The 22,170-nt window shown below is 36.7% G+C and overlaps 1 protein-coding gene across 1 annotated transcript in view; it reads right to left on the bottom strand.

The window, feature by feature from the left end:
* Nucleotides 1-5,764: 5,764 nt before the first annotated feature.
* LOC149556293 (uncharacterized) overlaps nucleotides 5,765-22,170 on the bottom strand; it is a 32,221-nt gene continuing 15,815 nt past the window's right edge. The window contains exons 2-7 of the mRNA XM_089830507.1: nucleotides 16,919-16,938; nucleotides 16,605-16,712; nucleotides 16,199-16,310; nucleotides 7,334-7,483; nucleotides 6,440-6,494; nucleotides 5,765-6,211 (exon numbers count right to left, since the gene is read on the bottom strand). Of these exons, the coding sequence (XP_089686633.1) occupies nucleotides 5,997-6,211; nucleotides 6,440-6,494; nucleotides 7,334-7,483; nucleotides 16,199-16,310; nucleotides 16,605-16,712; nucleotides 16,919-16,938 (660 nt within the window). The 3' untranslated portion in view covers nucleotides 5,765-5,996. The remainder of the gene's footprint in view (nucleotides 6,212-6,439; nucleotides 6,495-7,333; nucleotides 7,484-16,198; nucleotides 16,311-16,604; nucleotides 16,713-16,918; nucleotides 16,939-22,170) is intronic.

The raw sequence follows: 22,170 nt of genomic DNA, 5'->3' as shown, positions 1-22,170 counted from the left end.
AGTAATCTTTCTTATTTAACTTCTTGAATTTATGTCTAGGACCTTTCTCTAGACACCTAATAGTCAAATGACCAATCTTACCGCATCTAAAATATTTGAGTGATAGCATACCTTTGTATTTTTCAGTACCTTTCTTTATTTTCCTTGAAAAGTTTGCTTCAAATTCATCTAATTCATCGTCACCATTGAGATATTCTTTTGTCCTTTTTGTTTTAAATGTTGTCTTCAATCTACAATTTTCTATTTTAAACTTTCTCAACTCGAATGTGGTCAAAGTGCCAAAAAATTAATCTTTGGTGAATATTTTATCATAGACCTCTTCTAATACTAAGATCTTGTCACTATAGCTAACCACTAATGTCATCAAGATTTTTTCTATGACATTCATTAGTGATATTTCCTCCTTGATTCTTAACTTCATTTACTACATTTTCAACCCCCTACAAGTAGCTTGGGATGTCTTCACCTTCTTCCATTCTCAAGTCTTGAAGTAATGTTGTAGTTTTAATTAGCTTCTTAGATAACTTAACCCTATCATTTCCTTCATTATATTTCTTTCAATTTCCCCAAACTTGATAAGCAATCTTTGATGAAATAACCTTATTTAACTCAGTTTTTTTATAAAACACTGGTAATTGCATACCTTGCTTTCTCATTCTCTTTATAGGTTGTAATTTTATCTTGAGTATTTAGGCCATTATAAGGAAACACGTACTTTGTCTAGGTACAGTAACTAATTGAAATCATATATCCTCTTGTCTTCTCTTTTCATGAACTATAGTCATATCCATTAAACATATGAACGTTTTATTTTTGTGCCATTAGATTTACCTCAACTGGTTAAGCTATTCACCAAGGAACTAAGTTTTGATACCAACTATTGAACATGTTGAATAACTAAGAGGGGAGTGACTTAGTTATTCACAAACACTTTATAAAACTTTTGTTAATTTGGTAATTACTTAGGCATTTATAAACTTATAGCAAATATAACCAACTATCAACACAATGAACACCAGAATTTGTGTGAAAACAAAAAGTGAGAAAATCCATGGAGAAACTAATTCTCATAAAATGAAAACCAATTAAGTTAGCACTGGTCAAGGTAATTTTACATATGGCACTTTGACTAAAATAAAAAAATGACTAGCTAGAAATACAAATAGGCTCACTGCTAGTACAAGAAGACTTATAGCTAGAAAGTAAGAAATGAAAAATAGCCACTACTAAAGTTATTATTACCTGCACACTGTAGTATAAAAATGACATAACAATCTACCACCAATTGCATCAACTCACATGATCATCAATACGCAAAATTTCCTTTGTCAAATTTGCATTCACTTTGTATATTACTCAAGCATCATGCATCCATCTCAACAACCAAGATTATTGCACTTATTGTACTTCTTGATACCATCAATCAAGTCGGCCTAAACTAGTTTGAAATAGGCCGCACTTAAGTGTTGAGGAAGTGGTTAGGAATAAAGCGTGGATTACCTTGTTCAACACAACATGCCTCATGCATACCAACACATTACACCATCTTTGAGACTTTCCAACATATCAATGCATTCTACAATAACTACTAGGACCGGAACATAAATGAACATACTACAAATTGGACCAATCCAAAAAAAATCTTGCCATATGTTGCACAGTATATAGAACCATCATTGACCCTAAAAGGAAAAATATTTACAGCACGTCCTTCGATGAACACATCTATGATAAGCGAAGGTATTGGTACTTACATCAATTAATACAATAGAAATAACCAAATCATAAATGAACTTCTTTTATGCATTGAATATATTGGCATCAATGAGAACAAAATTAATAGCATAAACCTCACATTCTAACATAAGCCCCACTTAAAAGTTGCATTTCTTTCATTGACTCTAATATCCTTGAAATTTTTCAAGGGTTTTCTTCCTATACCTACCCTAGGGTCTTTTTAACCCTCTTCATGGAAGTTATAAATCTCTGAATCAACCAAATCAATAATTGTCGTCAAGACCATTTTCCCATATCTATTTAGAGTTCTAATACATTTTAATTTGAAAATCAAACCCTAGGTATTGAAATTAATTTTTTTTTCTATGGCTAGAGCTTCAAGATTCAGTGATACAAGCCTTAAACCCTTAATAAAGTATTCTACATGTATACAAGCTCGATTTCTCAAAGTAAATTTAACCAATGATTTATTTTGTGCATCATTTGCTAGGGTTTCTATAAGCCCATTCTTTAATAATGACAACCCTAATAAAATTAGAATCCCCTTTCCTAACTTGAGCTCATTTTCAACATCAATAAAAGAACATATAATTAAATGAGACTTTGAAAGATGTAATTCTCACACTATGTTTAACCATTCTACATGTAAAGTGTTGATTTGTCCATTGTTGGGTTGTAGCTTGTTGAGTTGATGCTCATTTTTAAGTTGTCACTAACCACTAGTGTGTGATCTATGTGAGCCCACATTTGGCAAAATATGGTGGTCCATCTTTGTTAATGTGGTGGGTTCACCTATGTCGTCTTCTCTTTAGCATGGCAAGGGTCATCTACTACCATGATTGCTCCTTTGGTCGTGTCTTGTAGTAAGGAGGTGGTTGAAAGTAAAAAAATTCAAGTTCAATGGCATTTGCCCTTACCTCCCAAATTTTGCATTAGTAGGTTTTGGATTCATATTGATCTCAAGCAAAGGATCCTAATGATTTTTTTACCCCTATACTAGGGGTTTCTTTCTTGTTAAATTAAACTTTGTTGACAATTTGGAGGTTGTGCTAGAGGGTCAGTAATGATTTTAAAGAGCCACCATCCCCTCTCAAATTGTGATTTCCCACTTTTAATCCTCAAATTGTACCCTAGTTGTCCATATATTGACTCCATTTCCTCCCTCTCCAATTTTAAAGAGTCCTTCCTTTGAAGATATTTGCAATACTATTAGACATGTTTTGAAGGGGGGGTATACATTGTTAGATATTGGTCACTCAAATGTATGCATGTACATTAGTGGACTTACACATCTCCCAACCTCTTCATGAAGAGGTAATTTTAATGTTGTAAGGAAAGAAGCGGGTTCAACCTCTTAACTATGAGTCAAGCTTCAAGTTTTATGCTTACAATGCTTTGCCAACAATCACTTGGCCTCTAAATCCTTTTCATCAAGTGTGAATTCTTCATTAATTTGAGTGCCCGCCCTATTGATTTGGCATCACCGGTGATTGAGGGTTTTTCTCTTGTTGAGCATCGAACTTGATCCTTTAGTGCCTTCCCCTCAAGTTGATTCAACTTTTTTTTTTCAATCTTCTTAGGTCATTAGACCTTGGTGAGAGTCATTTTTAGAGATCTTGTGATGTTGCTAAGTAGACAGAATTTTGTCCTCCATTGAATTTTCCTTTACAAACTTCCCATGCGTGTTCCATGGAAGTGGTGGTAGGGAAGGACGACATTTATCCTCCCTAATGTGTTGATTTTATGATTTTTCTTTGATGATTGTCGAAATAAGGAAGAGAGGTCTTCTAAATCAATTTCACACTCACATTCCAAGGTTAACTAGATGAGGATTAAGAGGAATCAGTCCAACATTGTTTAGCTATTTGATATGAATTTCATGGGTTGCAAACTTGAGGTCTCATAATTCTAAATTATTGTAGTTTGATTCTCTCATTGTTTGAAAGTTATTAGCACCCCTTCAAACATATATTTTATTGGTTCTTTGTAGACGTGTGATCTATGACTGATCATTTCATTAAGAGTTTCAAGATTCCTTCAAAATTTATTTTACCTCCAATCAAATTCAATGAAATATGCAATAAACCCAAAGATTGATTAAATCCCTTTGAGATCCATATGGTCTCTTTTAAGGGTTTAAATATTCAAATTCCCAATATAAAAAAGCACCTCATACGAACCTCAATTTTGCTTGCATTGATATATTTGCTTGCAACCTCGCACTTTCAATGCTTCAAAGTAACACGCATCTAGAGTGATTCACGGCAACGAGTGATCTTGAGTGATGATTAGTTATTTTTCCAAGTTTTTACCACAATCTATAACTCTCCCATATCATAACCAATTGTTCAATGCAAACTGTCGTTGTAGGTTTAGCAAAGGGCAAACTGTACAATCAACAATTCACACGTCAATCAAGAGATAACAATTAACTTATTGAAGACTAGTAAGCGGGCCACCAATATCTATGCAAACATCTGATCACCAATCCAAATATGTTATCAAGCCCATTCACCAAGTAAAATTCCATGTATATGCTATGCTAAGCTCATGGTACTTGGCTCAACTAATTATTGCTATTATTTAGAATTTCTTTATTTATTTCCTTTTTGCAATTCCTTTTGAATTGCTCGAATTAAAAGATCAATGATGTCTTTGAAGTGACCTTTCAAGAAAATTCCTCATCATTTCTTCATTCATTTTGTTTCAAGATACATTGTTCCTTGACGACATTCATGATGACTAGCAGAACCTTAAACAACGGCACCAGAATTGTCATCCTTTAATTGTGAGTTCAAGCTCCCTTAAAATTACAGTAGAAATGTGGCAACTTCAGAATTTTCATTTTGCGTCATCAAAACAAAACATGTGGACTAAATCCAAACCAAAACCTAATATTTTCTAAGGAGCCAAATAGCCTATGAAATATACAAGCACTTGGGTAAAACCATATGAAAATCTAGATCAACCATTTTAAGAAAGCCCAGGGCACATCATCATTATCATTCAATAGGACATGCCATTCGTCAAAAGATCTTAAATACCAATTTTGTTCATAGGACTTCATAAATTATTGTCAGAGAAAAAAACATATCTTCTACTTATCAACATTTAATGTTCTCAACTTGCCAAGCATTTTGAACTAATTTATATGATATCCTTACTATAATGGTCTTCAAAAGCATTTCAAAATATTTATGATAGCTGATTTCCACAAACGATAAAATCCAACAAGAATGTTCAGAAAATCTGCATGCTTGAATTCTTGCATCTATGGAGCATGGTCGGAAAAATTGATGATAAAAACCAAAAACACATTCTCAAACATTCTAGCTAAATTTCAAAATGCTCCCTTTCCCTGCTCTAAATTTTCCCCATCTAAATTTTTCATCATCTGTTTCTATAATAAAACTGATCGGTTGAGCTAAAGTAAAGCTCAACAATACACCATCTTAAAATATATTTATTCGCACTAAAGCCTTGATCATTAGAACACGCGACACCTTCACAAACTAATGTTTGTTTTGATTATGATGCTCACACAGGAAATCGAGATCACATGCTATAGAGCAAGCAGCAACTCCCTTCAACATATATCAAACTAGGCAAAGGATAGCCACTTCAATGAATGGCAATGAGTCAGGCAGCATCAGTCCCCTTTCCTATAGAAGGAAAATATTAACTTGACCTTCGTAATGACCATGGCAGAAAGAGCTTATAGTCATATTTCACTCACAAATCCTGAATCTATACAACAAAAAGTAAATCCACACTTGAATAAAAGAATTGAAGAAAAAAAATGCAAAGCCTTCACATATTTTTGGGAAGATAACATTTTAATGTATAAATGGATAAATGTATTTTTACTTTTACATAAATTCTAAAAACATAATATACATGTTTTGCTCAAGCACCCTATGTATTGCATTCAAACACAGTAAACCTTGATCGAAATACAGTAATATTATAAGAGCTTAATGCTTCTTCCAATTGAGGAATTTCTTTTCCTAAGAAAATGAGAACCTAAGAAACAAAACAGTAGATAATATTTCTACTAATTTTTTAATTTTTGCAAACCGGTACAAGAAGATGTCTAAGGTCACAAAGCCAAACCAATATCCCAATAGGCAGAGCCTCTAAAACCTTTTATAGCTATTTGCCACTTAAATTGGTTAAGATGTAAAACAATAACATTGAATCAGATGTCTTGTTTTAAAATTTGTATCGAAGAAATTCCTTGGTAGAAAAGACAAGATGCACTATCGCCGATATGGGGAATATACTGGAGATCTTGACCTCTCTCTGCGATAACTGCGGCCTGTGTTATAAGGAGAACCATCTCTGTCATAATCTCGATCTCGACTTCCACGATAAGGTGAATAATGGGGTGAACGACGTGAACTATGGCTATCTCTATCCCTATCTCTTTCCCGATACCTCCCCCCACCCCCATAAGAGCGTGGACGAACAGCAGCTGTCATGTAAAGAGAATCAGATATATCTGACTTGCTTCATACCTGTCTATCTAACCAACATTTATTCTAGAAATGAACAATTGGAATTGCATCATAACTGAAATAAATAAATGTATAGGCTTTTGCTTTTCAGAATTAGGTCAGCACATACAAAAGTTGGATGAAACAAAAAAAAGGCATATCAGGTCATGACAAGCATATTTATGAGTTTGAGTATTAATACGGACCCCTGACGCCAAGATAAGAACCAGGTGTTGGTGTCCTTGCCCTCTTTCGCTTCGCCTGCACACATAAAAGTAAAATCCGAAAGCGTTTAGCACAAGACTTCCAGAAGGCATGCCTATAGGAAGACATTATAATCCCTCAATGGGAAAGGAAGTCTGGAGATCATATTCGGCTGGAATAAAATTGTTCTTCAAATTGCATGCAGCATTAAACTCACCCATATAAACAAACTTTGATCTCAACAAGAAGGGATCAACCAATTAATAATGTCAGGTACATTTAAGCAATCACATCAAATTGGTGCCTGCTTATTCCCATAAATAAATCTAGGAACATAATAGTTGTACTCTCACATAATATCATTGTACCACTTAGGCATGCCTATCAAACTAGGTTTTGAAGTTACAGAGGTTCTGCTGGAAGTTTGCTCACTAAAATGCACAACAAAGTTGTTGCACCACTAGCAGCCATAGAGCTAAAATTCAATACTGCTTACCCGGTTGGTAGAACTAGAATCAAATTTACAACAATCAAACAAAAAGAGAGAGGATATTGGACCTCTACAAGCAATTGGCGCTGATGTTCTGATAAAACATGTTGTAGTAGAGCCCAACTCGTTTACAACAACATTCGCAAGGTTGTGTTTGTGAAAGAAGGCATTCGCTCCATTGACAGCTCGAGAACTGATCAAGTGAATAATTGATTTTCGAGAAACACCTTACAAGCTGATGCAGACACTAAAACTTAAAAGAGCTTGATGCTGCAGGGAAGGGTCGTTTTTCTGTGGAGGTCCCAACCACTCCAAATGAGCCAATCACAACAGCAAAGCTTGTGAAATCAAATTTATGTTCACTTTCCTTGGCTACTTTTACACCTCTAAGTTTATGATAACTAACCTTCTCAACAGTGATTATACGTCCTTCAAGCGTAGATCTATTCAAGTATTTGACACAACGTTCTGCATCCTCAAGGGTGTCCATAGTTACAAATCCAAAGCCTCTTGATTCACGGGTTCTTGGATCTACCACAATCCGGCAATCAACCACCTACAAAAGAAAACAAACATCCATTTATATTAATAAATTAAAAACATACAAGAAATCAATTTGATAAACTCGGAAGGAAAAGCAAACGCGATCACATATGTTGCTGACACAAAGGAAAACATAGAACAGCAAACAGAAACCAAAAGTCTATATTTTTGAAGCTTGGCCAACTTCCAGAGATGTGATCTCTTTCATGCCAGCCTCAAATCTTTTTCAGCTTTATAAACAACCAAACAATGTAGTTTGATTAATTGAGAAGATTAAAAAGATACATGAAAAAGTCAACATAGGACAAGCAATGCTCAATATAAAACCTTAATGATTTTCTGTTAAAGCCAAATCAAAACTTACCCTCTGGATGATAATATTCACTATCAAATTTTCAATTCACTATCATCACCATCTATCGCATTTCTACTCAGAAGATGAATCAACGGTTTACTTTATAAGACACTACTTTGAAAACGTCTACTTTCAATTGTTCATAAAGTTGTGGCATTGGTGCCATGCCACTAATGTTGCTGAAACCAGTCTCGTTCAAACTAAAACTTAGTAGTACCACTTTGGAAAAATTAACAGTTCCCATACAGATTATATGCTGGTGTAAGTCATCATAGCAACACTTAATACTGTAGATGGAATCATCTGCCTCCGTGAATGACTTACATTATAAAGATGTTTAAAATTCAGATGTTCATCTATCAATAACATCGGAAAATTAGAACAAATTAAATTAGCGCGAACGCCTTCTCACCATGGCAACAAATAAACAGGCTGATGCTTTGGTGCACGAGAATGTGTTCCCTGTGAAATTGTACCTGCACCCATCCTGAGGACGGTAAACAGTCTAATTTGCTGTCCCCAAAGGCATCACATTTTTGCCAAATTGGGTACCATCCCCAAAATGCCACTTTGAGATCAGTAGTGTACAAGGGTACAGCTAGAAGTCCCCTACCCTTACTGGGGACTTCTGGTCGTCCCCTGTGGCTCAAGCCATTTTTGGACTGCCAACGTTTTAAAAAAAGGCATTTCTAAATTTGGAAAAAAAGGCTGGCAGGCCCACAGAGACAGCAAAACCACATTAAACAATACCAAACTTAATCTAAGCATAACATAACCAAAAAGAAGAAAAAGAAATTCATTTTCACATTTGCAAAGGAGATAAGATGAAAAGGAATAACTGGTCAAGGAGTGAACAATAGTTGAAAGAGGAGGTTAAAGTATCAAATCAATACTTGATTTAGACTCTTAGACCCACCATCTAGTAATTATGAACAGTTACATATTATTACAAACTTCTCAGTTTACTGTTAGTGGTTTAGTTTAGTATTTACATTTTGATATTCTATGCCATTTCATGGTTCAAAATTGGTGCCTTTGGACATTTTTGATATATATATGCCATTTATTGACAATAAAAGTATTTGAAATTTGTAATTTTGCTTATCAATTCAAATGTGAAATCTCAGTTCAAGTCTAATGCAATATATTAAGCCTCAAAAATGTCTATGATGAATGCTTTATCAGTGTTATGATATTCATCCTTGAATTTCTCTATATTCCCTATTTGTTAATAATTGTCCCCTACCATCTGCTAAAAATTGGCCCTACATGGACCAATACCAGAAACACAGCCCTGTCCCCGTCACCACCCCCGTCCCCAAAACACCATGGAACATAGGTCCGATGCTATTGACAAGATTAATGATGTAAATATTCGATACAAAAATGTGGCAAGTCCCAGCTGTAGATGTCAATGCCTTGAAGTAAATTTGATAACAGATAAACTTTAATGTCAGCATACAAACAAAGGATATAGTGACCAATCATCACAACATCTGCATAATTTTGTACAAACCACCCTTTGGTACTTGCACCATATAGCTTGCATGACACCATCACACCATGTGCTGAATTAAACACTCCACTACTAATCATAAAAACTTGCATTCATATGCACAGACATATTATCTCTTGCTTTATAGGGGTATCTTCACCAACCTAATCTTCAATCTATTCTCTTCTAGCAAGGCTTGCACATTATCCATTTGACAACATTACTGCCTCCCTTAAACTAAACTTCTTTTATAAGATCAGACCCAATCAATATTTGAATTTTACCGCTTAATATTCATCTAAAAATCAGGTGACAGTTGCAAGAAGTATTTCCTACTAATGATAAGTTGAAATAGCCTTACACCTTAATGCACAACATAATTGAATCTACTGTCAATACTGCAAGAAGAATTGGAAAAAGTAACCCGAAACTTATGGGACAAGCATGGGGTAGAGAAGATTCCCACTGTAATCCAAACTTTGATGCCTGCACAGACTCTACGAGTCACGGCAAGATATGTGTATGCATACCAATGGCAATCAAGATAAAGACAGCACTGTAATATAAACAGTAGGAACAACCAACTAAAGATGTATCATGTAAAAGAAGCACATGGATCACTGCTTTCAATGTTTAGAATGAAATTACAATTCTGCTTCGCTGCTTGATTCATCCTTCATATTTGAAAGCAAAGATAAGGGTTAAATTTATTTTCACTTGGTTCCTAGGCTTCATTTGGTATAGAAGTTAGAACAAAAAAGCCGGTTAATGGGCAATGACAACTGAATAATTTGTTGCATAAATTGAATTGGAACATACCTTGCAGCAGCCCTCTTGCATAGTTAAGCTGAAACTTGTACTCTAGTAGTTTAAGGAGATGGAAAAATATACTTTTGACAACACAGAATGGAAGGCTAAGAAAGGACCAAACCAAGAGCACCTTGTGCTCTTCTGAGGACTCCCGCTTGAAAGAGGACACCCAAAACCAGAACAGGAAACTTACCCAGCCCATAAATACCTTCAGACTTAAAATGCTTAAAATCCTCGAGAAAAGAGAGGTTCAAATTCTTTCTGCCTTGAGTAATCAATCTAACTTGACACACAAGCCATATTTTAAAAACCTCACAGTTAGATCTCTCTCATAATAAAAAGATCAAAATCTTTGAAACCTACCAACAACTCTTCTTGCCAAGTTCCTCTGCTTTCTATCAGTTCAGTTAACTCCATAAAGATTTATCAAAGTAGATCAATGATCAGGGCTAAAATTTATAAAATTGGTGACTATGCTACTTCATTCCCATCTTCATCTTTTTTACAGTGTTCCATGGGAACACACCAACATTGCCTCACTCCCATTCTCAATTTGAGAACATTGTCCTCTAATGTGCCAAAAAATCATAGTCTCCAACGCACTCCACGGAACATAGATTTGTTTTAGATTAATAAGTAGTTGCTGACTTTGTTTACTTTGATGCATGGAGTATAAGATTTCATCTTACTTTGGGGTTATGTTAATGTGAGTTTTGTTCACACTTAGTATTCCAAGATGAAACACCAAATCTCCAACTCTCTCTTGAATAAAAATGCTCATATGCTAACCAATGTAAATTGATTGTGTGATCAAATGAGTCAACCTCAAGGCTTCTCCTTATTGTAGACTTTACTCAGCTTTATGATGTGATATGCCGGTCATAACAAAGGGACTTATGTTGCTCATTCAAAGGATATCAACTTAACTTCTTAAATTACTTCCAACAAAAAAAACTACAAATGAAAAGAATTTAGAGATCAACTCTACTCCTGGAATGCAAGAAATTGTGTACGTCTTTGAGACTCTACTAGACTCAATTTAGCCATCAACATCAACCAAGCTAGTGTGATCTCCTTAAGTAAATGTAAGATGTTTAAATTACCACCATTTCATTAACGCCATCCAATGATGCATATCAATGTGCAAGCAATAATCCAAGTTCATAAATATGGCATATTAACTTAAGTTTAACTTCCCCAAATGTTCCAGCCAAAGGAACTACAAAAAGAAAGGGATTAGAAATCTGTTCTACTCCTCAAATGCAAGAAATTGTATATGCCTTTGAGACTTTGCTAGACTTAGTTTAGCCCTCAACATCAACCAAGCTAGTGCAATCTCCTAAGGTAAATGTAAGATGTTCAAACTACCAGCATTCCATTAACGTCATCCAACGATGTGTATCAATGTGTAAGCAATAATCGAAGTTAAGTTCATAAATATGTCATTTGACTACACAAGGCAAACTTACAATCACCAAGCAGCCAGTGGTCTGGTCTAGCGATCTCACCAAAGATACATCCAAAATACCTTCCATTCAACTAAATACTACTTTTGATCAACACAAAATAAAATCCTAAATGAGGAAAGTAGAAGCCATGCAATACTACAAAGCAATACAAGTAATCCACCATGAAGATCAACAATTACTTTGATAGAATTATGCCAACAATTTCAACAAGTCTCCTCTTCATGAGTTGCAAATGAGAAGGCCTCAGCCTTATATAGTCGTTCAATTATAATGAAGGGCTCAATTCGAGATCAAGAACAAAGATTTACCTATTACAAACCCTGGTTAAAATTCCTGCCACTAGCATTCAATTACATGAAAGCACCACGTTGTGGCCAGATAAAAAAATTGCAATGCTTTTGAGAGCCAATAACAAAATGGGTTAAGTAGATGCACTAGATGCCTTCCACATGTACACTTGGAGTAGTATGATTGAATGTGCTTGAACATGTGTAACTAGATCCTTCTAATTGGTTGAAGACAAGTGAGCACCACCTCAGCTTCCGTATCATGTACACTAAATTATTTGGTTATGAGAAAATATCTCGATACTCAACATTATCAAGCCTTCAATTGTGATGGCATATTACCAAATTGCTTCATCTTCTCAAATTTTGATCAATTGTGCCATTCTCCATCAATTAAAGCCTATAGAATGAAATCCAATCTAGTTTCACCTTGAAGTGCCTTACATTCCTATAGTGGAAATCCCAATATCTTGGAAATTCTGACCTGATTTTGAACTTCATTTCCTCTTCATTTGTTCACAAGCTGGATCTTTCCCTTGCATTTTCATCAAACTTGCAACTTCGAATAGCATCTTTCTCCCTTTTGATCAACTATGAGCTGATAAACTTCATCAAAACCTGGCCTATGGCAGGGGGAAGATTTCACATCTTTGGGAATTTGCTAGGATTCCCAAGATCTTGGAAATTATGACCCAAATCTTGCATCCCCATTCCATCATCTTCAGTTCATTTTCATGTTTGGAATGCCTTCAAAGCTCATTCATCGTGGATTTCAATCTAAGATTTTTTTTTCATTTTCAAGTTGCTGAAAGGAAATTCAGTTTCATTTTCATTTTCAGATTTCATTATTTTAATCTCTAAATGCTTGGTTGATTGCATCCTCTTCTCCTCAATTTTGTTCTTCTTCATCCCTTTGGTACTTGACTTTCATCTGAAGCCATCCTTCTTCTAGGTCAGAAATTTGGTGAAGTTGGGAATGAATTTCCCAAATTCTGCAAAATTCTACCCAAGGCTGTTGGTGGCCGAAATTTTGAGAAGTGGGGATTTTTCTTGGGCCGAATCCATGAGATCCTGGGAATTCCAACCTGATTTTGCATGTTGAAACTCCCAACTTGTCGCTCCATCTTTTTGGAAGGTATAAGAATTCTTCTTACGATGGTGTATTGCACCTCTGTCAAACTGCCATGGTCTGCCCAATAACAAATGGCAAGCATCCATGGGTAGGGCATCACACAAGATTTTGTCATAATACCCTCCTATTGCAAATTCAACCCACACTTGCTCAATCACCAAGACATTTTGCCCTTTGTTCAACCAAACAACCCTATAAGGATGGGTAAGTGGGATTTTTGTCAACCTCAACTTATCGATTGCTTCCTCTAAAGATGATATAGTCTATGGACCCTGAGTCTATTATCATCTTGCATTATTTGTCAAGGATCTTACACTTTACCCTAAATAATGCCCTTATCTGTTTAGGATCCTCCTTGGCAGGTTCCTTAATCTAAACATACGATTCACACCTCTCTAAGTCCAATTTACCTGATTCACTTTAGGGGACTTAACACTACTTGCTTCTTGTTGAACATAAGCCTCCTTCTTTTTTATTGTAAGGATGTTGCTTTATCAAGACACCTATGGGCAAGATGACCTAACCAACCATGATTGTGGATAGAATTGGGGCTTAGGAGGCTATTTCCTCTTAAATATTCCATCTAAGGCCATTCAAATACCTCGCTACTTTAATGTTCTCATCTTCCTGCACATTGGATCTCAAACATTATCTCTCACATCCATGTCTCTCTGCCTAAGATTATGTCTTTGTCTACAGAGTTTAATTTCATAATCCTCTAGTAGAAAGTTTTCTCTAATCTTGGCAACTTTGCCTCTCCATGGGGATATGGAGTGCTTCCCTTCCTTTCTATCTCTGATTGTATAAACTTCCACCAAGTCAAAGGTTGGTCCCCTACTTCTGGACTTCGTCACCTTCACCTTTTGTGCTTCATGTATACCTTCACACCCAAAACGATTCTCCATCCCTTCAATCCATTCCATAACCAACCCAGGCTCCATCTTGCCACTAGACAGGGGGACAACTTCCAAAGCTTTTCCTCCCAAAGCTTTAATGGCTATTAAAAATGGTTCTTCTTGCAATGGTGAGTCTAGATCTGAGATTTCATCCTCTCTAAATCCACTGCTTTACCCTTATCCTCCTCTTCTTTGATTTTTTTCACTAATCTCTTCAGCTTTACCTTCAACTTCTCCTAGCTTGTTCTCCAAGGCTGCTAATTTCTCCTTCAAGAGTTGATTTTCCAACTCTCTCTCTTGGGACACTTTGGCCTGCTCTTGGACCATCTTGGCCAATTCCACATTGGTCACCATACCTGTTTCTCCAACTAACTCTGACATGTACTCTAACCTGCCCAAATCTTTATGGGCTTTGATACCAATTTGATAGGGAGATGTTCTTCCAACGACTCCTTTTCCCCTTGGACTCTCAACTAGGCCTTTTTTGTAGCCTTTCTAGGGTTCTATCTTCGACCCTCAACCCTAAGGAGTAACCTCTCAACTCCTCTCTTCTTCAAGACCTCTCTACCAACGTAACTCTCCTCTATGCCTTCTTGAACTCACACAAGTTCACCCCAAACTTCAATCTATTAATCTTGTATTAGTTCTCTTACTGATTTCATGAAACCCTATATTTTAGGGCTACTGGGCTTTTAGGTCTAATTAGGCCTCAAGATGAGGTTTTTGCCTAATAACTCTAAAACATGCCAAAGAAGCTCAAAAACAAACTCATGATCCAAATACCTTTTGGGAGGACTTAGAGATTTTTTGGGTTTTGGGCCCCCAACGTGTTCATACAGTACTATTCCCAAACTGAGGTATTTCCCTAAGTTTGGGCTAGTTCTTGTTTCTTGATTTAAATTGTGCTCATTTGAATTCACAAACCCTACCAAACCTTCCAACGCTTCTTACACAATCAAACAACACTCCAAGACACTTTCTCATTTTCCCATCCATCCATACACTTCTTCTGCAAATTTTACAGTGCTTGCTCCTAGTCACGTACTCACAATCTCGCCTAGGGAAAGCCTTGAAAAATAGCAAACAGCATATTCTCACCTCCAACTTCGAATATGATTATGTACAATGAATGCCCTTTTTTATTCCCAAAGGTTCTAAAGAACCCACGATGGAATCTCAAGCAAAATGGCATGTTTATTGAATAAGCCTCCGTTCTGGCAGTGAATGGGCCAATGGACTTGTAATTTTATCTAAGCAAAACTTATTACTAAACTCTACCAAAACTCACAAAGCAAGAAAACAATGTCTATTAACTATGTACAATGAGAAATTCACAAATTCAGTCCACTAAAGCCCGACTGTGATGAAATTGATGCATATTGCTATCAGTTTGCTATTGAAGTAACTTCTCAACCCACCCATACATCAAGCATTGGTGATCCTAAATAGTCTTAAAGGTTGTGTTCCAACTGTTGGAATCGAACCATAACCACCTTTGGGCATTTTTCAATTTCTTGTCAAAATGTTGTCATTGACAACTTTGCAACATTTGTGCATTTTGACCTAGTTCACATCATCGATACTCCTAATTGATGTGGAATGCCTACTTAGACATTATTAGGCTCTTTTGACATCCTTCCTACCCTTTTCCAAACAATCTAAGGTCATTTTGCATGTTTTGCACAATATTGTCAACATTCACAATTTCTTGACCACATTGACAACTTTTTGCCCAAACAACCTAACTAACATCCAAACAACACTAACACACTCTTGAGACCCTCTTGGGGTCATTATTCAACAATGATTTTGCTAGGATTATCTACAAGCCAAAATGACTTAGGGTTTTAGCCTAAGCCCTAGGTGCTCCTGCACCAACTTGTTCGCTAGAATTTCATAAATATCAAATAAGAGAAACTTCTTATAGTGGGACCTAGGCATGTCAATAATAATTCCCTAAGATTTTCCTACAATTTATGCATGTTGTACCCATTTGCATGCCTCTATCCAATGTGATACGCTTAGCATCCTTAATAATTTTTACAAATCAGACAAGCATTTCCAAAAAAACAAGCAAATGGTCAAAAGAGTTGTGAGCTACCATATAAAAGAAGCTTCCACTTGCTCAAAAAGAAAGCAACCAGAACTTTCATAAACAAGGTCTTGTCAACACCAAAATAATTTCATTGCAACAAATAATATTTGAGAGTTTTTCTGCCAGCAAAAGTCAGCAGCAAAAAGCAAAAAGAGAAAATGAGCTACTTTTTGCTCATGATTTCTTTACCTTGCCTTCCTGAGAAAAATGTTCCTCAAGATCTTTCTCCACAACACGGGAAGAAAGACCAGTGACATATAAGTTGTTTCCAGGGTTGACTACATCAGCTCTTGAAGAATCTCTGGAAGCACCATAGACAGAACAAAAAGAATTCATAAGCAGTTACCTAAAAAGATTGCAGTACATATCAAAATATCATCATTTCCTTCTATAGAAATCTGCGTTAACCAATACAGTTCATGCAAGTTTGCTTTAAACTGAGATCAACCTTGGCAAAGTCCTGTAATAGGGTATAAACAGCATAATAGTATATTATAGAGTTATTAAATCTTCAAATGAATACAAAATTTGGATAATACAAAAGGAATTACAGTATACATTGTATGTTGTATGATTATATAAATAAACCAAATACCTCCTTGCAGGGCTTCGAGATTTTGATGGGGATCGAGATCTTGATACAGACCGAGATTGTGATCGAGATCGCCCATACCTTCGCCTAGGTGAAGGAGAATCTGAATATCTGTGATAAAAAAATGACAAAACATAACATTACTAAATTACATTAATGTCATGGCAGCAAATCTGTTTACATGTATTTTATACATGTGAAAGCCCTCCACAAACATATTCAAACTTATTTCACAACAATAGTACATATTTTGAAATTTGAAACGTTCAGAGAGAAAGTAAAGGAGACTGTCAAACAGAATTTGTCATGTCTCTCACCTTCGCCTAGGAGCGTCCGCCTGATTTCAACACAAAAGAAGCAATTCAAAAAACTGATAAGAATTCAAAAAACAAGTTGCATAGTATCTTAAAATCAATAAAAACAAGAAATCATGAAAGTTATTTGTTGCTCCCTTTCTTTGATCTCTTGCATTTTAGAAAGTATGGTATCAATCATATTCAGGATATTATGGATACAAAAATCAGTTTCACAAAGTCAAATTTCTCTGAATAACTTCTATTTTAGTCTAATAATTATGATCACAATAACAGTACAATGCAACATGACATACTTTGATTTTAGGGTACTATTGTTTCCAAAAGCCACAAATAAATACACTTCATCACAAGTACATACCAGCAATTTTTTTAAATACAATTGAAAAAAGCTACAAATTATAAAATGTGAAATTACAATTACAATTCAATTTTGAACTTTTTTTGTTACTGTGTCCACAATCCACCCCCAAGTACATTGACACATCTCCCTTTTTAACAATTTAAGAATTGTTCAATAATATTAAAAACGTTGAAATTCCACCTATTTGCCAATTTGGCCATTATTTAATCAGATACTTATCATAGTAGCACCCACAAATATTTGTAAGAAATAAGAATTTACATGGATGTTACTTCACTGTTAGCATACGGCTACAGAATTCTTATCCCATGATGAGCTTTAAATCCAAACACAGCAGCCTAGCAGCCTTCTCCAGATGAACTTGGATGATAAATTTTTAATGTATTTGCCAAAAAGAATAGAGGAGACTAGTATGGTAGTCAATCAAAAGCAAAACCATACTGCCCCACTAATGTGACACAAGAAAAAAATAAGTCTTTGTCACATTATAATAGAATTGACCAAATTGTAATCAAGCAAGAATTCAATGCACAAGTCTGATTGGACCTTGAAAAATATTGTGGATTAGATAAAGCAGGATGAAGCTTCTCAAGGCTCTACTGGAAACATTATACTGACCTGGAAAGGTAAAGCACCTAATGATAGCGAACACAGCAAGGATACCAGTCCTTAGCTCAAGACAATCATCAAAAGTTTCATCCAAATCTAAAAAGGGAAGTTTAATTCTCATTTTTTAAATTTTTATATATTAAAATTATGGCATCAGTGGACATGATACAAATCAACCTGGAATCATCTGAATAAAATTATTTCCTATTATAAGCATTGCAGGATGGACTGTGGAGCAGGCACAGTTTCCAGAGAAGTGCAAGAAGAAATTATGGGAATTTTGACAGGCCCAGATGGCCGTTTAACAAGTGAAGAGATGCCAAAAAGGGCTATCAGTGGAAAGAGAATGACAAGTGGCATCTCAACAAATGGGCAAGAAGATCTGGATCAGATGGTGATGGGAATGGGAGCTACAGAAATCAGTCAATGGTTGCTCCTGCAACAAACAGTTTCATCTCCACACAGCTGGGGGTACCCATAGATTTTAGTAAACTGGCAGAGAAATTCTGGAGACCAACACTAGTAAAGGAACAAGAAGCGTCTGCCACGGTAATACGTACCCAGATACATTGTAATGTGGTATCTTTGTTGATGAAGGGAAAAGATTGGATGGAATAAGTAAACTTTTTGAATGGATATGCTTTCTTTAGAAAATAGGGTGGGGAATGGCCTGCATTCTCAATGATTAAATCTTGGTGTGATCAAAAATGGGGGAAGATTTGTAGTTTGAAAACCCTTGTAAATGGGTTCTACTTGGTTACATTTTCCAGTGTGCAGGACAGGGAGCTAGTAATGAACAGTGGTCCCCACATGATGGAGCGGATAGGGTTTTACATGAAAACGATGAGAACCAGATTTCGACCCCCAAAAAGAAGAGATAAAGGAATTCCCCATTTGGATAGGATTAAGAAATCTCCCACAGGAGTATTGGAATGAAGAATTGCCAAAACTTATAGGCAATAAGCCGGGTTCTTTTCTTAAGTCCATGGGAGCGGTGGATAAGATCACTTTTCAAATGTTCCCTAGAATTTGTATCAACTGGCAATTCTATCATCCAGTGCCAGATATGGCAAGGATAAAATCTGATATAAGGACCTGGAGGCAACTATTGGCTATTTTCGCCCCCATTCAACTTGGCATTGATAATCCATCTGAGAGATCTTCAACGGCCTGGATTCCTTGCAGAGGGATTCATGTTGGCTCGATTTCTTCATTGACTGAGCTGGCTCAATTTGTTCATTGACTGAGTGAACTCGGTTTCCTCTTTTGCCAAGTTGTGGGTTAGGCTTGCGCACATCAATGGCTCTCGTGTTTTTGCATACTCCTCCCGAAAACACAAGACGCTATCGTGTGTCACCATTCCGGTGTTTCTTCATACTGCGGAGTCTCTGCAAGGCTCCAAAGTTCGGAATTGCACCACGTGGCGAAGGGTCCCACTTCCCGCATTATCTTTGTCGTGTTTCTTTTTTTTGCACAGGTGGTTGACTCGGCACACCATCCAATATCATGTTGCTGCATGTCACCATTATGTTTCTTCATGCCGCAATGCTTCTTCGATGCTTTGGAACTCAGAATTGCGCCCGTGGTGAAGGGTCCCATCTCCAGCACTTAAGTTAACCCAACATGCACATGCGCAAATCGACGGTGGAGATTCAACAAAAGATTAAACGATTGTCATTTGTTCTGTCAAACAGCAAAACACATCATCGGCCTGCATGTTTTCGTGAGATAGTCTTGCTCATCTCACGAAAGTGTTGAGATGTTGCCAAGTGTCTAGTCTCAGGTTGGCTCATACTGCCACGCGTCACCAACCCGGTATTTCTTCGTATGCGAGTGTCTCCACGAGACTCCAAAGCCCGAAATTGCGCGAGATAATGCCATGTGTCTCCATTCTGACGCTTCCTCATATTGCAATGCTTTCTCAAGGCTCTGAAGCCCGAGATTGTGCTACGTAGCGAGGATCCCTACCTTTCCTGCTATCTACTTCCTTCGTTATCTCCTCACTGCATCTTAGTCGTTAGTTTCAAATAAAAGATCTTGATCAATGGCTATGGCTTAATCTTGTGTTGGGGAGATTTCCTCACCATCTAGGCCGTCCATTTCAAGAGAAGATCTATCTCGATGGCTAGCATTTGTTTTTTGGGGAAATCAAATTCCCCCACGCGGTCAACCCTACATGTTGCGGGCAAATAACACATCCTCTTATCCCTTCTTGCAATTTTCTACCAACGGCATGAATCAATTTCTTGCGGCCATTTCACGCTAGCAAGGCCAAATCTTCAATGTTGAGCAACTTCTCGGGCCTTTTTTACACAATGCCAATGCACTCCATGCCTCTTTAATGTATGAAATGATCAGATTTTCGATTATTTGATCTCCTACAACTGGATGCATCGTTCTTGGCTCTTCTTCTCACTTCCACGGTCAGTTGCACTCCACGATCAAATTTCTTTCTGATTCTCAGTTATTGCTCTCCTCTACAACTCAATTCCACCTATTGGGGTTTGAACTCAATATAAACATCAAAAGTCATGCCTGAACTCTATAAAGGTAAGTTGTAATTATTTCTTAAGGGTTCTTCTCTATCTGTATTTTGCAGCAGCATTATGCTCTACAACTTTTGTCTTCCAATAATGAAATAGCTCTATTTATTACCTCTTCTTGCCATTCATTTTTTGTGCATGTATCTTGTCTTGTAATAAATGTTTATTTTCTAGTTTCTAAGGTTTGTATGATGTGTTTAATTTACTGGTAAAGTGTTGTGTTGTGAAGATATCCTAGCTTTCAGCATTTAATCAATTCCAAACCTGCATGTGAGTTCTTTGAGGGTGGATTAGAGTCAAGATCTGTGTATTGGAGTGTTTCATTGATGTTTTGTGCAGTTGTGGGCAAAGTTGTAACCATGTTCCATCTCAGTGCATCACCCCCCTTTCCCTTTCAGCATTTTAACTTATGTTCTTCTTCTCCCTTTTCCTCTCAAGCAATAGTTTAGGTGCACCATGATAGAGAGAAAGTCGGCCTTCTCCAGATATTCAACCTCAGAGTGCAAGTCCCACACTCGGAGGATGTTCCCATGTTACACAAGATCGCTTGAGGGTCATACCTCAAGCAAGGGTACAGACTTTTGTGTCAACGGCAACCTTCAAGGATAGAGGAGGATGTTAGAATACGTACAAAATGTTTGGGCGAAGACCATGAGATAGATACGTGTATTAAGCTGGAAATGGTAAAGGACTTGCTCAGAATTTATTGGCAGAAAGAGTGTTGAAGTTACAGAGAAGAGTTGCAAAGACAATCAGAATGACAAACTGGAAAGATTGGTGATTTCTGCAAAATGGGAGGAAGATCTGTGCGCCGGAAAAGTGAGGGAGCAGAACAATTTGGTGAAACAAAAAGAAATCATACACACAATGTTTGAAAAGGAAACCGGGTTCTTATTCTTAGGTGTGTTAGAGGAAGAAGTCTTTGAAGATGGGTCTATAAATGAGATAAAGGATGATGCAAATAGACATGAAGAGCAGATGTATTTAATGGTAGCAATGGAAGAGCCACAGAAAGTAATACTCACATCTCCTGATACGGGGGAAATCATGAACAAAGGCTCAGATAGTGAAGGGAGAAGATTGGATTTTGCAGGTGCAAAAGAGATGGCCCAACATAATGATGGGATGAGGGGATGTTAGGAAAATGGAGATTGGACTAATAGAATGGAAAAACCAGGGGATCGTAGAGGTGATCTTTTAGCCTGCATCGATAGTAATTTTAGAGTGGCTCAACCTAGAGGGATTATCTCAAACCAGATGGATGATGTTGTTAAAGATATTCAGATCTGTCTTATTTGTAACTTAAAGAGTTCCTTTGAAGGGGTGAAGGATTATAGTGGAAACATGGAGGATTCGGGCTCTGAATATGGTTCAGGGGAAAAGGATTTTTTGGGTTTCGGTGAATTTGAAGGCATTAAAAAGAAAAGATCAATCAGATGCTCAAAACAGCGAAGTAAAAGTTGGGAAAAGGAAGAAAAGAGGGAGGAAGTCTAATCAAGTTTTGGCTATTGTGGGAAGTGCTATGGACCAAAGCAAATTGAGATCAGGAAAAGGTTATGCCTTTTCCCAGCAGCCATGAGGTTGCTATCGTAGAATGCCATGGGCTGCAATGCCCCTGACAAGATCCGCTTGATCAAGCAGGACCAGATTTAACTCTATTACACGAAACCAAGATTAAAGAGCAGGACTCATACTGGTTTAGTAGGTGTTTTAGTAGATGGAAGTACCTTTTAGCAGAT

This window comes from Cupressus sempervirens, chromosome 5 (genome assembly GCF_028749045.1).
Source record: "Cupressus sempervirens isolate cs-2001-9-10 chromosome 5, ASM2874904v1, whole genome shotgun sequence".
Lineage (NCBI taxonomy): Eukaryota > Viridiplantae > Streptophyta > Pinopsida > Cupressales > Cupressaceae > Cupressus > Cupressus sempervirens.
The sequence above is the reverse complement of the archived record's forward strand: the minus strand, read 5'-3'. Positions and strand labels throughout refer to the sequence as shown.